This window comes from Pleurodeles waltl, chromosome 12, assembly GCF_031143425.1.
Source record: "Pleurodeles waltl isolate 20211129_DDA chromosome 12, aPleWal1.hap1.20221129, whole genome shotgun sequence".
NCBI lineage: Eukaryota > Metazoa > Chordata > Amphibia > Caudata > Salamandridae > Pleurodeles > Pleurodeles waltl.
In genome coordinates, this window is record NC_090451.1 from 232,407,193 (window position 1) to 232,428,402 (window position 21,210).

The 21,210-nt window shown below is 48.1% G+C and overlaps 1 protein-coding gene across 2 annotated transcripts in view; it reads left to right on the forward strand.

Annotated features, from left to right (window-relative positions):
• The window catches only part of ZFHX3 (zinc finger homeobox 3), a 329,992-nt gene that overhangs the window by 185,140 nt on the left and 123,642 nt on the right, over positions 1 to 21,210 (forward strand). For both annotated transcript variants that reach the window (XM_069216361.1, XM_069216362.1), the window contains exon 4: positions 15,495 to 15,729. In XM_069216361.1, coding sequence (XP_069072462.1) covers positions 15,495 to 15,729 — 235 coding nt within the window. The remainder of the gene's footprint in view (positions 1 to 15,494; positions 15,730 to 21,210) is intronic.

Here is a 21,210-nt window from a genome sequence, read left to right on the forward strand (position 1 = left end):
TGCCACACGCTGATCCGGAGAGAGCTACCCTGGTCTCTTTTTGACCAAGTTCAACCATTTTGTTGATTTTTTTGGGGGGAATTTGTGGTGTGTCGAGATGTCCCCGAAGACCGGTTTTAAGCCGTGCGAGGACTGTCACCGCATGATGTCATTGACAGATCCGCATCTGGTCTGTTTATGGTGCATGGAGCGCGACCACGACCGAAAGTCATGCTCCGATTGCCAGGCCATGCACCAGAAGCCCTTGAGGGAGTGGTCCCTCAAGGTCATGGCGGCCCGGCGCTCGACTCCGCGTAGGTCCTGATCTCGCTTAAGAGGAAGCGGAGCCACCACCATTCTTCTTCCTCCAAGTTTTCTGGCACAGGTAAGAAGAAAAAGAACTCGAAGCGGTCCCAGTGCCCTTCGACTTCACCCTGTGGCTCGGCTGATGCGTTGCGGGAGGAGCGCTGACGCTCAAGGCCTCCGTCTTCGGAGCCTGCATCTGGGTCCGCCCGCACTTCCCTGAATTTCTGGGAACCGGAGCAACCCCCGCCCAATTAAAGGAGTTTTGTGAGGCCATGTGCCTCATTTTTGGGTGGACCGACCCTGATATGGCGCCTTCGGGCCCAAAAGGGTTTGGTTGAGGGGCTTTGGGTTCCGCGCCGGCAGCTTCGGGTCCGGCCGCCGAGGTCCCATCCGGATCTGCTCACAGATCCGCGCCGATGCCGGTCGTATCACTGAGACCTTTCCCAGCACCTGTTCGATTGTCAGCGCTCCCGACGTCCTTAGGTCTCTTTTTGACCAAGTTCAACCGTTTTGTCGAGTTTTGGGGGGAATTTTTGGTGTGTTGAGATGTCCCCGAAGACCGGTTTTAAGCCGTGCAAGGACTGTCACCGCATGATGTCATTGACAGATCCGCATCGGGTCTGTTTATGGTGCTTGGGGCCTACTCACCACAGTTTAGATTTGGTCCCTTTTCCTTATGGGTACGAATTTGGGGAAGGATTGGAGGGGTCTCTGGACCCTTATGAATACCAGGATGACCCATATTTGGACTGGGCACCGGAATTGGGCAAGGCCAGTGGACTGGACACTTCTCCAGATGCTGGCATGCTGTCTCCTCCTACCATGGCTACGGCGGAGGGAGTGACTTATGCTGTGGTGGTCAGTAAGGGTGGCTGAGGTCCTTGGCCTTGAGCTACCTACTATAGAGGTCAGGCCCAATCTCCTGATGGAGGTGCTTCAGCCCGGGGCTTCCACATCTGAGCCCCTTTTGCCATTCAATGAAGTCCTCACTGGTGTACTTTTGGGTACTTGGTCCAAACCCAACACAGGAGCTCCTGTGAACAGGACTATCGCACGCCGCCAACAGCCCACCCCGAACAACCCTAAATTCCTGTCCCAACACCCCACGCCTGAGAGTCTTGTCATCCAGGCTTCCTCTTCCTTGGGTGCATTCCCTTCTGCTTTTCCCAGATAGGGAATCAAAAAGGCTGGAACAATTTAGGAAGAAGATGTTTTCTTCCTCCAGTCTCACGCTGCGGTCCATGAACACTGCATGGCTTTTGGGCCGCTGTACCCACGGTACCATTGTGCAGGTTCTGCCACAGATACCAGAGGAGACCCATGCTATAGTCTCCAAGCTGTCAACGATGGGAGAGATGCGGAGAAGTGATCCGATGTGGGCTGGCCTGACCAGACTCTCTGGGCAGATCGGTTACTACGACGGTGGCCTTGAGACGCCATGCCTGGTTGCGTACTTCAGTTTTTTTGGGGTATGTCCAACAGTCTCTCATGGACATGCCCTTTGATGGCTCCGGTCTCTCTGGAAAGAAGGCGGACTCGGCCTTGGAGAGATTCAAGGACTCCCGGGCTACGGCTCGGTCCCTTGGCCTTTCTGCTGCCACTCGCCACCAACAGTCCACCTTTCCGGTCGGCATCCTTTGGGTGCTTCGGTGTCAAGGATTGGGGTCCTAGATGTTGACTGGAACGTTGTTACATTGGCAATGATTTTTTTGTTCATTGGGCTAGTCTACTGTTGGTTTAACTGTTGGTTTTATTGTATGTTTCATATAATATTTAATAAATACCTGCTAAAAAAAAAAAAAAAAAAAATCAGTCCACCTTTCGCCCCTTTCGTGGCCACGGAAGGGGGTCCATGTTGCGTCTCCCACCCGGCCATTTATGCTGTTCAGCCGCTGCGTGGCCAGAGACGTGGAATCCTACGTAGGGTGCGACAGGGAACCAGAGGTCTGCCCAGTCTACACCTGCCTCTGCTGCAGCCTCCAAACCCTCCTAGTCCGTCCCCTCACACCGATCCAGTTGGCGGCAGGATTCGCCATCACCTACCCCACTGGGAATCCATCACTACGGACAGGTGGGTTTTGCAGATAATTTGAAAGGGCTATTCCCTTTCGAATGTGGCCCACCAGCCATGCCTTCATCAATCAGCCAACTCCCGGAGTATCATTTGGCACTTCCTTCCAGGAAGTCGTGGCTCTCTTGGCCAAGGGAGCCATAGAAAAGGTCCCTGTGCCAGAAGTAGGTTGTGGTTGTTATACCCGCTCCTTTCTGGTGCCAAAAAAGGACAAGGGCTTACATCCTATCCTTGACCTTCGGGACCTCAACTACTTCCTCAAGAAGGAGAAATTCAGAATGCTCACCGTGGCTCAGGTCCTGTCTGCCTTCGTCCCAGGAGACTAGATGGTAGCGTTGGACTTGCAGGACACTTATTTCCACATTCCCATCCTGCCTGGCCACAGATAATAGTGCTTGTGACCTACCACGAATCGCATCTATCAGTTTCCCTTGCTCCCCTTCGCCTTACCAGCGCCCCTCGGCTGTTGACCAAAGTAATGATGGTGGTTGCAGCTCATCTGCGCAGGTTAGGGGTCTCAGTCTTCCCCCTACCTGGATGACTGGCTGTTGAAGGCAGACTCGTCCTCTGAAAGTCGTCTCCCACCTTCAGACGATTGTGAGCCTCCTGCACATGCTTTTCATCTCGAGTGGAACTCCGGCCTCCTTTACGCCTATACCACTTCTGCCCAGAGTTCTCAAATAGATCAGGAACGACCGGGCCCAAGTCATCTTGGTGGCTCTGGACTGGGCATGGAGCTATTGAGCATGGCCAACGATCCTCCACTCAGATTGCCTCTCCGGGCGGATCTTCTGTCGCAGCAACAGGACTCGACCCTGTCCAATCTCCTCCTTCATGCATGGAGATTGAGCGGCGGCCGTTGATGACTTGATCTTCCACCCGAAGTCTGCGATGTTATCTTGGCAGCCAGGCATCCCTCCACCAAAACGGTATATGCCTGTCATTGGCATAAATTTATAGCATGGTGTATCAACAAACCTTTTGATCCCCTCTCTGCTTGGCTATCTGAGGTTCTTTTGTTCATTCTTTCTTTTGCCCAGCAGGGCTCTACTTTGGGCACCCTTAAAGTGCATTTATCTGCCATTTCTGCCTTTATTAGACTACCTGATCAGCCCTCACTCTTTAAATCTCCTATTGTAAATAGATTCCTTAAAGGTCTCGCCCATTTATTTTCTCCCACTCCATTTATCATGCCTCAGTGGGACCTCAGTCTTGTCCTTACTTACTTATTGTGTACTCCCTTTGAGCCGATGCACAGTTGCCCTTTACGGCTCCTCACTTTCATGACTGTGTTTCTTGTTGCCTTTACTACTGCTTGCAGAGTGAGTGAGCTTCAAGTTCTTTCTTCCAAGCCTCCATTCTTGTCTGTGCACCCAGACAAAGTGGTGTTGCGCACTAAGGCTTCCTTCCTTCCCAAGGTTGTTACACCTTTTCATGTAGGCCAGTCCATCACCTTGCCTGCTTATTACGCACCCCCATGAGGAGGAGAGAGTCCACCATCTGGACCCAAAAAGAGCGTTGGTGTTCTATCTAAATCGTACTAAAGATTTCCGGGTGGACGATCAACTCTTTGTCGGGTATGTGGGTGCAAATAAACGGAAGGCGGTGCAAAAACGTACCATCTCTCGATGGTTACTTCTTTGCATCAAGATGTGCTACGCTTAGGCCAAGAAGCAACACCCTGAGGGCTTGCGCGCTCATTCCACCAGAGCGACTGCTGCTTCCACTGCATTAGCACGCAGGGTTCCTGTCCTGGATATCTACCAGGCAGCTACGTGGGCATCCCTGCACACGTTCTCTAAACATTAATGCCTTGACAGTCAAGTCCGTTGAGATGGCTACTTTGGTCATTTGGTCCTGCAGGACTTTCTAGTATGATCTTGGTTCGCAGCCCACCTCCTAGGATGGCATTGCTTGGGTATCTATTCTAAGGTAAGGAATCTGCAACTAGAAGTCTCTATCACATGTACAAGTTACTTACTTTCGGTAACAAAATATCTGGTAGAGGCATATTCTAGTTGCAGATTCCTTACCGACCCATCCATCCTCCCCGCTTGCCAACTGATTTCTAGGGACAGGGATTCCTCCTTCAGGTCCTTAGCTCTGGCGCCCCAGTCTGTGTTCTTAGCTGATCTGCGCTTTGGTGTCGAAAGTCGTTAAAAGAAACTGACATTACTGCGCTGAGGCGGTGTCTATGTACTACTCCTGACATATCACGGCGACTAAAATGCCCGCGGAGTGGACCAACGCCACCTACTGACGCTCAAGGGTATTGCTCGAAGAAAAAGTCCTCGGATCCAGTCTGACGCCTGGGGGATAATTCTAAGGTAAGGAATCTGCAACTAGAATATGTCTGTACCAAATATTTCGTTACCAAAGGTAAGTAACTTGTACTTTAGTACTGCATATAGTGAGGCTTGTGTATGTGTGCGCACATGTACTTTCATAGTACCCTTTGTTGTATTCCGTGTCTGTGTGTACATGCATGCAGTGGGCGCGTGCACGTGTGTCACGAGCAGCAGCTGGCCAGCCTCTTCCCCAGAGGATCTTCTGTTTTCTATCAGAATGTTCTTCTGTCTGTTCCATTTTAAAGTGGAGCTTTGACTAACCATGATCAATATTCTGCATTCCATGCGTAAAGAACCAGATGTTAGAAGTTTCCTATTGTTGGAGGGGGGTGCCAGGTCTGCAAAAATCAATGCTCCTTGGCACACGGCAGTACCTTCTTCTCGGACTGACTTTGACAGCTTTTTGATTCGTATTTTCAGGTTCAGTTGGTCTCTGATCAGTCTTTCCTGCCCTGACGCACATTGTGTGGCTTATTTTGGGGGACTGGTCCTACGTCTGTTCGTTCCCTAGTTTCATATTGTACCTATGTTTAAACAATGGTCCCAAATTATTTTGTTTTACTCTTTTAACCTGTGTGGGTCTGTAGGAGGGACGCCTCTAATTTCTTTGTGAGTCTACTTTCCCCTGCGTGGTTGTGCCTTAGTAATGCCCTATATCTTGAGTCAGTTTTAAACCTGTCTAGGAAATGCTCCCAGGGAAGAGCACTTTCTGAATATCCCTTTCCCATCCCAGCTGATGAGTCATTTCTAGGTCTAGCTTTCTCTTTATGACTGTGTTGTGAGAATGACTCCAAATCTATTTAGAGAATACTTTCCCAGCCTTCTCTGGGGTATTTGGAGATTGCTGGGTATTGTGCACAATATAAATATATGTAGTCATTTTCTTTCCAGGTGCGGCTATGTTTTGGAGAGTCCTTCGTCTTCTACACCTTCTTTCCTGTGCTTTGTCGTGATTCCCCCACCTCCTCCTGTCACACTCTGCCTTGTGTCTTATGTTACTGTACCCAACTCTCCTTTCTCTCCTCCTCCCATAGGGTTGAAGAAAGTGGGCAAGAAAATGCAAATAATGCGCCATAAAGTGCCCCATTTTTGGAGACTATTCCTTTATTATTTTGCAATTTTTACACAGGGTAATACTGTCTGGGCAAAGATGTTACGTAATTAGCACCAGTTTAACAGCCACATACAGAAAATAGCAACTGAAAGATGACCAGTTAACCTTTGCAAACGACCTTCCACTGTGCACGAACACGTCGCCATGTTTTTTAGTAACTTTTAATCCGTTTGAGGTAGAAACATTTTTTAATCTGAAGATTGTGCAGCAGATGATGAGAAATATGGAAAATGTTGTACGTCCGTAGTTATGCGAAAAAAGCCATGGTCGCGGAGTCGAATAAGTGTCAGCGCCCCCACCCCACGAATCGTTGTCCCTTGCACCACCGGTACCTACTTCCCTTTCTCCCTTCCCTTCTGTCCTCTACTGCTCCCTCCCTGTCTTTTGCATCCCATTCTCTGGAGTCCTCTAGTGACCCTGATAAACAAGCCTTTCTTCCGTGAAGCCAGTGGCGCCTCTCTCTCTCTCCCCTGCATCTCGGTACTCTGCTAGTACGCCATACACAGTGTTCTCCGGCTCCCTCCTCCCTGCTCTTTGGTCCCCCGCAGCCCCTCCTCACGACTGCTGTGTTTGTGATGGTGCAATCCTTCGAGGTTCGCACCAGATTCGAAAATAACATCTCCTGCTCTTTTGCCTCCAGCGCGTCCTCTGTTCCCCAGGAGCCCTGCTCTTAATCTGAGGATGGAAATGACCAAAACAGACGCAAACACCTTGTTAATTAGCGCCCACCTCAAACAAACACTGCTGTTTGCAGCTTGCCGGGGAGTCCCTTGGCAGCAGCATGGGTAGCGCAGACAACACCTGAAACCCGACCCTAGATATGGACGCAGGGATGTGCTGGGGAGCAAGTTTGCCCTGATGCCAGTTTAGCCAATGTATGGCACACGATGCTTTTGGACCGTCATATATAATAACTTGTTTTATATGGCGCTGCGTGCGGCAGTTTTTGTCGGTTACGAGCGTTGTAAAGACTCGATGGTGCTATTACCCAATTCAGTAGAAAATAAAAGGGTCAGTTGGTCATGTCAACTATTACTCATCACCTGTCGTGTCCCAGGCGACCCATCAGCCCCCTCAGATGCCATCCTGGTCTACACGGGGTTGTGATTAATGCTCTTGAGCAGTTACTGCTAACTGTGCTGTGGGGTGGCTAAAAGGAGCCCTGATTTCTGCAAAGGCTCATGTGTGGCTTCTACTTTTAGGTGAGTCCTGGTCACTGGAACTTCTGGTGAGTTGCTTCTAGCTGTAGAAGAGCCCTGGGTAGGACAAAGTTCTAGTGAGCGGCTTATAACTTCAGATGAGCCGTAGATAGGTTAAACCTTTAGGGAGTAGCTTCTAGCTACGGATCAGCCAGGGTAGGATAAACATCTGGTGAGTAGCTTCTAGCTACAAGTGAGCCCTTGGTAGGTAGAGTTATTGTGTGTGTTGAGTACTACAGGTGTGTCCAGTGAGTGGGTCCTAGCCAAATGTGCCTAGGATGATTAGGATCCGGAGACCGCCAGCAAGCCCTCACCCCAACATCACCTATACGCCGACCGACAAGTCTTTTGTTGGAAGAAGTTTTATTATCAATATTTATGATATTTTTCACACATATGTATAACACATAAATCACTTCAATTAAAACGTCTGTCATATTTACATAAACTATAAATCACATCCTTGAGATAAACTTCCGTAACCATAAATCATTTACTTATGACAGGATCCCTTCCTGTCCTGAACCACCATTGGACCACACAAGTGAACAGTACATCACCTGTATCCCTGGGGGGGCGGTTGTCCTGACTACACCGTTCCTTGACCATCTGCTCAGGGTTCCGCCCCCCTCCAAACACCAAGCTGCCAAGGGATGTAACGGGGTGGCCAGAAGCGGGAGCCCCATGCCCCCCCCAATAATCTGTGCTCCCTTCCCCCTTAAACTGGTGTGTACATCCGCAGGTTGGCTCAGGACTTCAGGATACCATCCATGGTGTTCTCACGGGCCCCATCCTTGGGGACCCCTCTGTTGCTTCAGGTTACTTTAATACCTCATTTCCCACCACGAGGGCGATCCGGGCCCCAAAGGTCCTTCGCCCTCCGCACCTGCAAAAAAGCTGCAAGCGAAAAAATGCATGACCGAAATGAACTGGTCAGTACCGGCGTCAGACAAGTGTACCATATCCTTGTGAAACATGTTGCGGCCCTTCAACAGTCTGTGCGGAATGTTCCATCATCGCCCAGAGCATAGTTTTGCCATTCCTGCATTGAATCATCGCACAGAAACATTAATTGTTCTTGACTTAATTCCTGGGCCCCACTTGCGGCGCAGCACCATTTGAGACCATGCAATGGCCGTGTTCGGGTATTGTTTTGCCAATTTCGTGATTTTCATAAATATCGCTTCTCTCAGTGCCTTGCGGCCGATGCGCACCAAATCATTGCCTCCTAGGTGAATAATGATGAGCTCCGGGAACTGAAGTCCCTCATCCTCTAGCCAATGTGATGAGCTGTTGAAGTTGTGTGATTCCCAATCCGTCAACACCGCACCATCTGAAAGCCACGCTTTGGTCCACCGGATTCGGCACGCAGAGCTGTTGCACCCTGTGGGCCGCCCACCGAACAAACAAATGCCCCAAGACCCATACCACACGTGGTGCCATTGAATTGAAATGAAAAACTTGCTTGAGAAAACCATACTTACAATAACTGGCTCAAAGAGGAAGTACCGCTAAACCAATTCAGGCCTGATGTACCGTTTGTAGCAATTAGATGACCAGCGACCAATGCACTTCACCTTGGTCACCGGCAACCCGCGCTGGCCAACGTAGCTGCCCCAATCCAAAAGGAATGGGTGGAGTATCAATCAATCAATAAAAAAAATTTGTAGAGCGCGCTACTCACCCGTGAGGGTCTCAAGGCGCTGGGGGGGAGGAGGGTGGGCAGGGAGTATCCCAATGGGTCCACCCCCGCTGCCCTTAGTGATACCTTAAAAAACCTCAGAGAATTGGTAGCGAGATAGGCATTCCCCGTTAGCGTGAATAAACAATGCGATAGACTCTGCCGGCGGCTGCACTGACAGGTAGGTTCTTACTAGTTTTACCGGGCAAAGGGGGGACCCGCTAGCTACGCTGAGTGTGATGCGTGCTCCTTTTTTAAGCTGGTCTGTTTTGGACTTACGCAGCATTATTGACCAGCAATCTGCACTGACCAGCACATCTCCCCGCTGTAGCCCCCCAGCGTGATCGTTCCTGGAAGAGCCCACTAGTTCCCCAATGCGGAAAGCACCGTATAAAGCTACAGTGAATGCTGCTGCAAACAAAGCTGACTCCAAACGAGAGGAACACACTGCAGGAAGACTGTGCAAAAGATTCTCTAATAATACTGCTGTTATTGGGCGCCTCACATCTGCCTTAGTGGAGTCCCCCTTGCCCAACCGGCTATAGCCCGTTTAATGATAAAGGAGTTTAGCTGAGACTCCAGGTTTCTGTGTCTTGCGAAAAAACAAATTGCGGACAGGTAAGCTTTCGCCCAAGAAACTGGTCTACCTCTGTCCCTCAAATGCTGTAAAAAGGCCCATATAGCTGATTCTGAAAACAAGTCTGACATTTTTTGTGTTTTCAAGAACAGCCTGTACTGGTTAAAAGCTTTCTCATAAGCCCTTTTGGAACGCGCTGCCAGAGATGTTGTTACTAAGACTGGGAGGGCGGGACACCAATCTTCCACAGAGATGCTGGGAACTCCGTCATCTTCTCCGCTGCCTGAGGGTGATACCTCAGGAAGTCCTGCATCAATGAAGGAGATAGGGCATCAGCTCCATTGTTATATATCCCTGCCACATGTTTAGCTTGAAATGTAATGTGCCTTAAGCATGTTAAAATCAAGTATTTGAGGAGGTGGAGCACTAACCGGCATGTGGCCCCTTGTCTATTGATTGCCTCCACCACAGCCATGTTGTCGGACCATAAGATTACTGACCTGTCCTTAAATCTCTCAACCCAGATGGAGACTGCTACAATGATAGGAAACTGTTCCAAAAAGGCTATGTTCCTTGTGATGCCCTTGATAACCCAGTCAGCTGGCTAGTCCGCCCTGCACCATGATGGCCCCAGAATTGCACCGAAACCTATGCTGCCCGCTGAGTCCGTATATAACCCCAAAGTGGGGCTTGATACCGCTGGATGAGGCCAAATTACTGCCCCGTTAAAACCCTGTAGAAAAACCTCCCACAATTTTAAGTCTCTCCTGACTTCAGCAGACAACTGGGTGTGATGGTGCTTCTCGGACAGACCGGCCATTGACCTGGTGATGGATCTTGAAAAGGGGCGCGCCATGGGAATGATTCTTAGAGCGAAATTCAGCTGCCCCACTAGAACCTGCAACTGATGCAGGGTGATTTTCTTCTGAGATAACATCAATTTAATGAAATCTTTGAAGACCCGCAGCTTATCCCTAGGCAAGCGACACTCCCCGGCCACAGAGTCAATCTCAATTCCTAGGAAAGTAATGCAAGTGGTGGGCCCCTCTGTTTTGTCAGGAGCCAGTGGGACCCCAAAGTGCTTAAACATTGCAGTCAAGGCCTGAAGGGCCCACCCGCATTTTCCTGACCCTGGAGGGCCCAATACCAAATAATCATCCAAGTAATGTATCACATCCCGGTGCCCGATGAGGTTCAAGAAGATCCACTGCAAGAAGGTCCTAAACTGCTCGAAGTAACTGCATGACACACTACACCCCATGGGCATACACTTATCATAGAAGTATTCTCCCTGGAATTGGAAACCCAATAGATGGTAATCATCAGGATGCACAGGGAGAAGTCTGAAGGCTGATTCTATGTCTGTTTCTGCTAACAAAGCACCCTGGCCCAAGGCCCTCAACTTTACCAAGGCCTGGTTGACAGTCACATAGCAAACTGAGCAAAGATGGGGATCGATAGTCTCATTCACTGATGCTCCTCGAGGAGCAGACAGATAATGAATTAACCTGAACCGTCCGGGCTCCTTCTTAGGAACAACCCCCAAAGGGGAACACACAAAGCCTTCTAAAGGTGGGTAAGGGAAAGGGCCTGCCAATCTACCTAAGGTACGTTCTTTTGATAACTTACTTGCCACCACTCCTGGGTTCCTTAATGCAGATATTAAAGTCTTGCAATGGTCAACTGGAGATACACTGGTGGCAGGAATTCTAAAACCAAAGGAGAAACCGTGTGCTAGTAATTCGGAAGACCCTTTCTTAGGATAAGCCTGTAACCATGGGAGCAGAGCGTCAGTGTTAATGGGAGAAGGCAAGGGCGACAACTACTGGTCTTACTCCCCTCTCTGCTTTTCTCTTTAGCTTTTTTGATGCACTTATACTCTGGGTGCAAAGGGTGCCCACAAAAGGAACAGTTATGCCTGAATTTGCAAGACCCAGCTGGGCGCTGACATGTCTTCTTATTGAACGCCGAGCATGACCCCTTCCTTTCACTTGAGTACTGTGCCCGAAAGGGCTGCCTCCCAGGTAATTTGTTGTTTACGCATTCTAACCAGACGTTCACCTCTGTCTGGTCCCACAAAATAGAAGGATCCTCCAGCTTCGCCCAACGGAAATCCCTGTCGTATTCGAGCCAAGCCGCACCTCCATAGACGTGGTGTGCCTTCAATATTTTGTTTAAATAACAAATCATGGCAATACCCAACTCGGGTTTCTTTTCCAGCATCACTGACATAATAAATACATTAGAACCGAACAACCAATTAGTAATGTTCTCTTCCACCTTGGGTTTTTTGTCCCCAGATGAAAATGCTTTGGCTTCTTTGTCTTTGCTCTCTACCTCCCTCCTTTTTGCCCTGATCAGAGAAAAAATGTCGACAAATTCCCCTTTCCATATTTTTTCTTTCACCTCGGCACTAATATGTGCCGTCAGCTTACCTGGTCTTGACAGCAGTGAGTCGATGCCTGATCCCTCTGTTGATGAATTAACTTTTGCTGGAGCAGTGTCAGTCCCATTCAAACTATCTTTATCCACAGGGGCAGCAGGGATTACCGCGCCTGGTGCCGGGGAGACACTCAAGCTACTGGCCGCCGCATGCAATGTCGCAACATTACGTGCCGCTGCTAACTCATCTACCCGACGCTTCAGCTCCTCTACTGATTTCTGCAAAGAATCATTAGAATTCCAGGGGGTTGTAGGTGGAGGGGGGCCACTAGTTGGTACATTAGCCCCCCCTCCAATAGTTGCTAGTAACCTAGAGATTTCCACTAATGCTTGCGCGGTTGGGTCCTGCGCCTGCGTGACTGGTTCTGTTACTTGAGGTGCAGGGGAAACCAAGGGTAATGCTGCTGATGTTGAAATCACCGGCATGGGTGGAGGTGAGACCCCTGGCATCGTTGCAGGTGCAGAGAGGCCAAGGATTTGCGTATATCAGCTAACACATCAGCAACCCCCAACCCCGGTGCAGTGCTCGCAGTTTCAGCCCCCACGTGCTGTTCAGGCACCGAGCTCGCAGAGGGAACCAAAGACTCAAGCATAGGAGACTGTTCAGGGGTAAGAACGACTGTAGGAGAGGGGTGCGTGACCTGTGCCTTCCCTTTAGTCCTACGCTTTACCGGGGGAACGCAGCGCGCCTAACTACATGAGACCGCTTAGGGCGACCGCTACTGGCCCCATTAACCTCATTATCAGATGCTGCATCATCACTGTCTGAATCGTCGTTACCCAATTTAGCGAGAACCATCTTCAAAAGCTGGGATAACTCTGGGTCCCTCCCCTTTCTCTTTCCCGCACTAGCCTTGTTAGATGGCATGGTGAGGAAAAACAATTTAGAAATTAACCCCCCAACACCAACTAGTTATTGTGGCCTAACACAGAATCCCTGTAAAACACAGTACCCCTTTTAATTTTTATTATAATTTTTTATTTATTTTTTTAAACTGTTCAATAATTCGCCTGAACCATAAAATGCAATAAAACAGGCCTTATACCTTTTTCTGCAATTGAGACAAACAGTCTTGAAAAGGGGTTAAACACCCACCAACAACATGCACATAAATTCATACAACACCATGCATCAGTTTCAATATTATATCAATAACAACAGCCCCGCGGTAAACACACAGTTCCTTTACCCATTAATTATTCAGAACGAGAGCTTCCTTAGTAATACCAAATGTGAAATGCGCTGCGCGCTTTAAATACACATGCTCCCGGCTGGCAGAGAAGAAGTGGGCATACGGCTCCCAGCGCTACGCAGGCTTAAACAAAAACAATGCAACGCTCGCCAAAACGCAGAATTTAGCGAAAATAACATACACAAAGCGTTTTAAACAAAGGTAACCCACTGCTATATGGAGACGCAGTCTTTTGAACAGGCGAAAGATGCTCTACTTTTGCGCCACGAGGTCCCACCCCGGTAAACTGATTTTAAAATTAAATGGGTAAGGCCCACCACGTGCTTCCTTAAAAAGGATCGAGCCACGCACTGCAGCTCCGCAAACCCATGTAAGTGAGGCTCAGAGCGCAACGCGCCTCAGAGCGGCAGCAGAAAATGAAATGAGGCAATGAAAGGCAATTCAGGCGCAACTCTTGGTTAAACATCAAAACTCGCACACAACAACCCAAAAATCGGAACCAACTGGCATCCGCGCAGAGCCCCCAGTCCTGGCGCCCCACTTACGCGCAGCTACTGGCTATACCTGCTCTCCGGCTCCTCCGAACAATAGGCTCCAGGACACCAGCCGCTCACGCGCAGCTACCGACTAAACCCACTCTCCGGCTCCTCCGAATGATAGGCTACAGAACACCAGCACCAGCGCGCCGTCCGCCTGTCCTGCCGCCGCGCACAAAGAAAGAGAAGGCTGAGCCTTCCTGGGGGGTGGGAGGGGCTTATGTAGCCCCACACCAGTACGTGCGGCTGGAACCGGCCGGCAGCAAAACGCAGCCGCAATGTTTCCAATCCCCCTGGACTTCCGCCCGCACCCCCCACCCCTGTCGCGAGGCACGGGGCGAAAGTCAAAGGCCAGCACAACGCACAACAAGTGCGTAGAGGTTTCTGGCTTCGGCGGCCCCGTCTCCTAACGGGCCGCGCCTCCCCATCTTGGGGGGCACTTTTCCCTTTAACAAAGCCAGTGGGTGGCTAAAGATGAACCAAGGGGCAAGTGTCTGATGGTATTAAGGTGTGATGAATGGTGGTTCCTGAAAACAGATGGCCTCTAGGTTTCTGGTGACCTATAGGTGTGAAACATGCTTGGTAGTGGCTTCTGGCTGTAGAGCAACCTGCGTTGTATGCTGTCCTGGTAAATGGCGCCTAGCCACAGGTGAGCTTAGATAGTTTAAAGATCTGGTGAGTGGCTTCTAGCTACAGAGGAGCTCCCAGTAGTGCCTGATGACCTAAGGGGTTATACAAAATGCTGATGCATAGCTTCTGGATATAGAAGGGCTTTGGCTAGTATTTTGATGCTCTCTGGAGGTGATGAACAATGTTCGGTGATTTCTGGCTAATGATAAGATCTGGACCTCATCCGAAGCCATAGTTGTGTGTGTGTATCCTGCTAGGTGGCTTGTGAAAGCATAATCATATCTAGGAGTCTTATGTGTGTGGAACACACTGGTGGGTAGGGCCTGGCTAAGGAGGAGCCCTCGGTAGTGTCTGATGACAACCTACATGCATGTGATATATTTTGGAGGTTAACTCCTAAATAAATACAGGTTAGCTCTAGGCTTCTGATGTCCAATGAGTATTGTCCATGCAGACAGATGGCTTCTGGTTATAGTCTGTGCTCTGGGGACGTTCTGATGTTTATGGTATTGAAGAATGGCGGTGGAAATTTATTTGCTATATGTAAGCTGTAATGCCTTATGTGTGTGTGTGCTTATTGGCTGTTGGTAAGCTCTGAACAGTACATGATTCTCTTCCTGGTTGAAAAGAATTGTTGAGGGTGATTTTATAAACACAGAAAACTGTCCTCCTCGTTCTTCTCTGGCTTTGTGGGGTCCTGTTTTAGTGTAGTAGCCAGTATGCATGCCATTATGTACACCTAAGGGGTCTCCGGGAAGCCACCACACAACCTGATGAAAGAGCCCACTATTGGACACATGCACATATCCAGAATATCAATCCAGGCCAACTCTTTCATTTTAGGCCTTTCCTCGGATTTTTCCAGGTCCCTACATTCCACCTCTCTTGGCTGCCACCAGCACTTTAATGGATTTTTAGGTGCTTTACAAGTAATGAAAAGAGCATGGTAGAAGAAGGATTGGGAATGGGTTAGATGCATGCTGTTGCACTACACCTCCAGTATCCTCAGCTCCATCACACGGGTTGGTAATCTTTCTCACTATTGCTTAGATCCTGACCTACATATTCATTGAAGGATTCTGTGCTTTGTCTTTTTTATCTATGTGCAAACTCACCTACCAGACATTACTGCTCGCTCAAGTTATCTTCATGGGAAAGTTAAGGGTTTAACTGTGTGATGTAGCAGTACACACTGGTCGTGGCTCAGATTTGTGCAAGGGGTACCAGTAAGTGCATTTGCAGTGAGACCTAGTTAGGAGTAGCCTCAAGCTGGTAATCTGTCCGGTGAACTAGTCAGGAGTACTAGTAACCTTTACACTTTGTCCTACTTCTAAAAAGAACATGTCTTTGATTCGCAGGAATCATTTAAATTTGGTCATTTGTGAGAGCTCTTTAACCCATTCTGTGTTTCTCTACAGCACTTGCAGCAGCACGAGTCTGGAGTTGAGGGAGAAACATGCTACTACCACTGTGTCTTGTGCAGCTACTCCACCAAGGCCAAGCTGAATCTGATCCAGCACGTGCGCTCCATGAAGCACCAGCGCAGCGAGAGCTTACGGCAGCTCCAGCACATGCAGAAGGGGCTTCCTGAGGAGGAGGAGGACCTGTCTCAGATCTTCACCATCCGCAAGTGCAGCCCCAGCCCCGAAGTCGGTCAGTTGCATTGTTGTTGAATTTTGTAATTCAGGGAGGGCTATGGTTCCTCCCTTAAAAGCCATATAACGGCCTCTTTCGAACAAGCACACACCAGAAACTATTTAGTGCAAGAATTTTTTTTTTATTATGTGAAATATTATAGAGAACATGAGAAAAGGTGAAAAATGCAAAGTGCTCAATACAGGTGAAAACATCAGACTGCATTATCTAATACATTTGTAGACAATCATTTAGCCCAGGGTAGCTGTAACATATACAAGAGGCCGAGAGACATGATTGGGCAAAGGACTTAACAAGGTCCTGTTTGGTGTTGTTTTTCAATAGCACTGAGCACTACGTCATCTTCACCTTTATAACGTTCTCTACAATATAGGATTTACTATGTGAATCGCGTATTCTTAAACTAAATGGTTTCCATTTGCCTTTTTCAAAACTGACTGTTACCTGTTTAGTTAAGGGGAAACAACGATACACACATCCGGGTCTCTCTCTTTTTAGGTTTACCCTGTACTTAACTACATAAAGGAGGGTTGGAATGCATGGGAAGCAAAGTCATTCATGTGATGATATGCTTCCAGATAACCGATAGTTTGAGTGTCAAGCAAGTTAGATCTGTAGACACTGTCTCTGTGACCGGCCAGGAAGTCTAAGAAATGTATTGTTTTATGGGCAAGAAGAAAATATTTTCTGTGTAGGCAGGAAATTAACTAACACCTTAACTGTTGAATTACCCAGAAGAGTTCATTCAGCCTATCTTTTGTGCATTCCACGCATGTCTGTAGACTCTGACTGTAGTGTGGACGAGAAATGTCATTAGACCCTGACATACATAAACCAGGAAGGCCCAGAGACGTAGTCTATTTTGTGGAGAGGAAGAGCCTCATTATTTGAAGTCAAGGCATTAACAAAATGCCTCCTATTTGAGTTAGCCAAAAAATGTGTCCACCCCATTTGTTTTGTATAGTATGCTGATAGGTAGATTTAGCTTGTATCGTACTCTGAGAAAGGCTTTTGGGGAGACTAGGCTTGGTAGTATTCTCAAAAAAGACTTATGAATGGTGCACTGTGTCTGGCTGACCAAGTCCTGTGTAACTTTCTCACAACTCAAGTGTCCATGTCAATAGTTAAGCAAGCAACAAGGGTGTTTTTTCCTCGCCGCGTAATTCATTTTTAATCACTCTATACAGCACTGAGCTCAACCTCCTGAATTCAGTCTTGAATGATTTGCAGTACTCACATGAACCACACAGATCCCCTGTGGGCGAACCCCTAATCCAGAAGTATATGATCCATACGCCCTAGCTTTGCTCAAACGATTTTATATAAACTGCTCTATTTTCCCATGGCAGCTCAGAGTTTATTGAAGGTACTGATGATCATTAACAACAATTCTATCCATATAGAAATAGGGTCTGGTCACTTAGTGAGATATGAGGCAATGGCAGGTACGGAGTGCATTGGGTGCGGTAGTGCAGCGTAATCTGGGCAGCTGGGAGAAGTAGTGTGGACTGGCAGAGCTAGGACAGACACAGGATGGCGCTCTCCTAAATGTGGTCATCACCACAGTCTGTAAGTAGAGACCCACGGTGAAGGCACCCTGTGATGTCGACCACAGTGGGAGCTAGGAGGTGCAGGGCGCCAGAGCCTCATTGGGGTGCATTGCTGCTGACTGCATACTCAGTACTCAGCAACTAAGAGTGAGGGAGCTCTACCAGGGTACTGTCGTGCTTGGTAGTCTGTAGTTTGTGACTCCAAGACGGAGATGGAAGCTGGAGTTTAGTTCCAGGTACATGTCAGACTCTATAAAGATGACCAGGGTCAAGGAAGTCCTGTTACTGAGAAGTCCATACACAGAGGTGCAGGGTGAGGATAACCCTGCTGGAGATGCTGATCACACAGTCTGTACTTGGCACCACACGGGGAGGTCAAATCCCTAGCAGAGTACTGTCCTACAGTCCACACACAGTGTTTACTTAGTGATTGAGAGAAGGGAGGGCTTCTAGCCCTAGTGACAGCATGATCTCTGTAAACAAGCGAGTGCCTGCTCAATGGGGCCGTAAGACCCCTGTGTGAAGGAAGTCTCTTGGGCTTGGTGTGTATCGACTCTGAAGAGGAATGGGCATCCTCTGCTTCCTCTGTCGTTTTTTCTTCTCCTCGTACAGCCCCTCCCCCCAAGCAGCCCCTCCCATCCTGCCCCAGGCATCTTGAGCTAATTAGTCTTGTAATGAGCCTAATTCTCTGCCTGGAGGAACATTAGGAAACGCTGCACCAGCAACTTGGGGCCAAATGGGACCCTGAAGGATTGCCACTCATCAGCTGCCTAAGCCTAGTGTGAATGCTGCTCTCCCTCCCTCAGCTATCCCGTCCTCCTTCCTTTCCTTAACCTCCCGCCTACACTGATCCCTCCGCAACTGACTTTTCCTTACCTTTCATTAATGGGCTTTCCATCTGTATGGACTATTACCTTCCTTTTACCTTTACCCGCGTTCCATGCTTCATTTATTTCTCTCATCTCATACCCTTCTTCTTTTCCCTCTCTCCTTCACCTCCTCAGAGGAGCCTTCTACTCATATTTTCCCTTTTCATTCCATCCTTTATCTCTCCCTTCTTCCTTTCCGTGCCTCCCTGAAGTATCCTCCCTTTCTCCTTCCCTTCCCTTTTTTGTCTACGTCATCCCCTCTTGCACATATTCCCCACTCTTTTATCTCTTCTAATTCCCTTTCTTTACTTACCCAATCCCCCACCATACCCTCCTCCCTCTTAGTCATGGCCTTCCCATCGTAATTCCCTCCGTACCTTCCTCCTTCACTTATTCTTCCTTTACGTACCCCTTCTTGTCCTACCGTGCCTTCTGCTCCTATCCCCCAGCATCCTTCAAGAATCCTTTCCTCTCTTCTTCACGTTACTTAATATATGCCATGTTCTTCCCAGCCTTTTTGCACTTCACCTTTTCTTTACGTCACACTGTCTTTTTCCGTTATTCATAACACCTTTGCTGTCAACATTCTCATCCTTAGCATTGTCTGTTCTCTCCATTATTAATCTTCTCTGCTCCCTTGTCTTTTACCACTCTCCTCACTTATATTTTTCTTCATTCTCACCATAACTCTCTTCTTTCCTCGCCTTCGCCCCTGACTTCCCTTTTGTCTTCCTCCTCTGGCCTCTTCTCTCTCTCCTCTCTTCTTCAACTTTCCTTTTCCCCTGACCCTACCCTTTGTTTCTGTTCTTCCTCATCACCTTCTGTGCCTTCTCCCTTATGTTTCCTACTCTCATGTGTTTCAACCGACCCCTGACCACCATTTTCTTTTCTCTTATTTCCTTGTCTCATTTCTATCCTCTCTTTTCTCCCACACTACTGTTCCCCTGCCTCACCCCGTTTCCCATTCTTTGTCTCCTCGCACCCTTGCCTTCTTTCTCCTTGCTTTCTATGGCTTGCTACTCGTCCTCTGCGTTCTTCCTCCTCTCCTGCTTCATTTGCCACCTCATAAACCTCTGTAACATTATCGTCCCCTGTCTTTTTCTTCCTCCTCCATCTCGATCTCTTCACCTGCCTCCATCCTCCTCTCCAGGTTCATCTGCTCCCTTTTTGCCCTGCCTCCACCTTTTTCTCAACCCTTCTCCCTCCTCTGCTCCCCATTTCCTACCTCCATTCGTGTACACCCTTCCTCCATCTCTCCTTAATCATTTAATGCCTCTCTCCATGTATTCTCTCCTTCATTAATTGCCCCTTGACCTTCTTTTTCATATCTCCTCACCACCGTTTTTCTTGCTGGGAAGGATAAGATTATATGCAGCAGTACACCTGGGTTAATACAATGCTATGTGTGTTAAGAATGGTGGAGCAGTGTCTGCCCTTGAGAGTGAATGCTGAAATGATATGAAGTACTGAGAAGTGTAGGGTGAAAATTGGTTCTTAGATCACTTAGAGATAGGCATGTATTTTTTTTTGGGCGCAAGGTGCCTGGCCGGGTAGTTGAATGATCAAGATGTTGTGGTAGGACAGTGTCCCTATAGGATGAGGCTTCACCCATCTCATTGTCCAAGAACAGAAAGTTCACCTATCGTCCTCTCTTTATTTGTATCCATTTTGATACTGGGCACAGAGGGAAGTGAGACTGAGTGACTAAGCCCCCAATGCCCTCTCAGACACAAACTCGCCTCTATGGATCTCTGCTTCTAGGGTGTGAGGTGTGCCAGGCAGCTCCCACAACAGGAGCAGAGGGGAGGCTGCGAGAAGGGATGTTTGGTGTCCTGCATTCCTCCCCTCAGACAGTGCTCTTGCAGAGGACATATTGTTTCAGCGTATTCTGCTAATCATTGCAAAAGCCCTGGCAGCCATCTTCACCAGCATACACACGGCCATTGTTGCAAGTGAAGGATGAGATGGAGGCCCTCTGCAGCGAGCCGCTGCACAAAGCCAAGCACACTCAAAGGGGGCTTTGTCTGGACAGGAAGAAGGTCGGAGTGTGGTGTCAGCTGAGATTTCTCCGCCATATGTCTTCCCTTGTCTGTCTTGGCTAGGCCTGCACTGCTTCTCTGGTACCCTGGGCCGCAGACGCCAGGGGTGGAGGGGGCGAGGAATCACTCCTCGAGTTCCTCATTTGCTCAAAGGGAGAGCAAGCATGCAGTTTAGTCTTAATCTTTTATGTCAGCTCTGCTATCAGTCTGGCTACTTAAATAATCAGATTGTGTCCTGTTTACTTTTTACATATTTTGGGCATGCCGTGCTGAGCCCCAGGGAAACATGTGCCTCTGGTGGGAAGCAATATGTCAATTGCCTTTTTAGCTGAGCACCAAGTTGTTTCGTTTTTTGTTTATACTTGTTTTGGTTCTCTGGTGGTGTTTTTTATGTTGTTGTTTTCACTTTGGGTAATGTCTAGTGGTGTGCATAAGTTGTATAATTTGCTTTTGCATAACTATACAAAATGTTGGTAAAAAGCATAATTACGCAGAAGAAGGATTTGTAATTTACGTTTGCGCAAAATTCGTCCTCACATCAGTTTGTGATACAAAAACATATTTTGCACAAAAGTGCAACAAAAAAAACACCACAAACACATTTTGTGTTAAAAAGTGCAAAAGAAAGCACTGTAAACAACAGCCGCCAGTTCTATTGTTCCAGTGCGGTCACAGTAAATTTTTACACTTAATAGCGCATTTGCAGTACACTTTTACTGGCAAGGGCATTTAATTACAGAAGGTGGCTTATTTACGTGATCTTTTTGAATAACTAGCGTAAGGTGAAATTCCCAAAATAACGTGAATTGAAGTCATTTTGAATTCACCTCGTCATTTGTTGAATTGGTCGTCCTTCATTCCGTTTTTGTGCATTTTTTGTTAAAAGTCCATTTCAAGTTTTTTCGGTTGTGTCACATTATTTCCAATTGTTCTTTTTTGGTCTGGCATTAGAAAGAACTTTTGGCTTCAGTAAAATTATGTAAACATGTTAATTATTCTCACAGGAGCTTTCCACTAGCC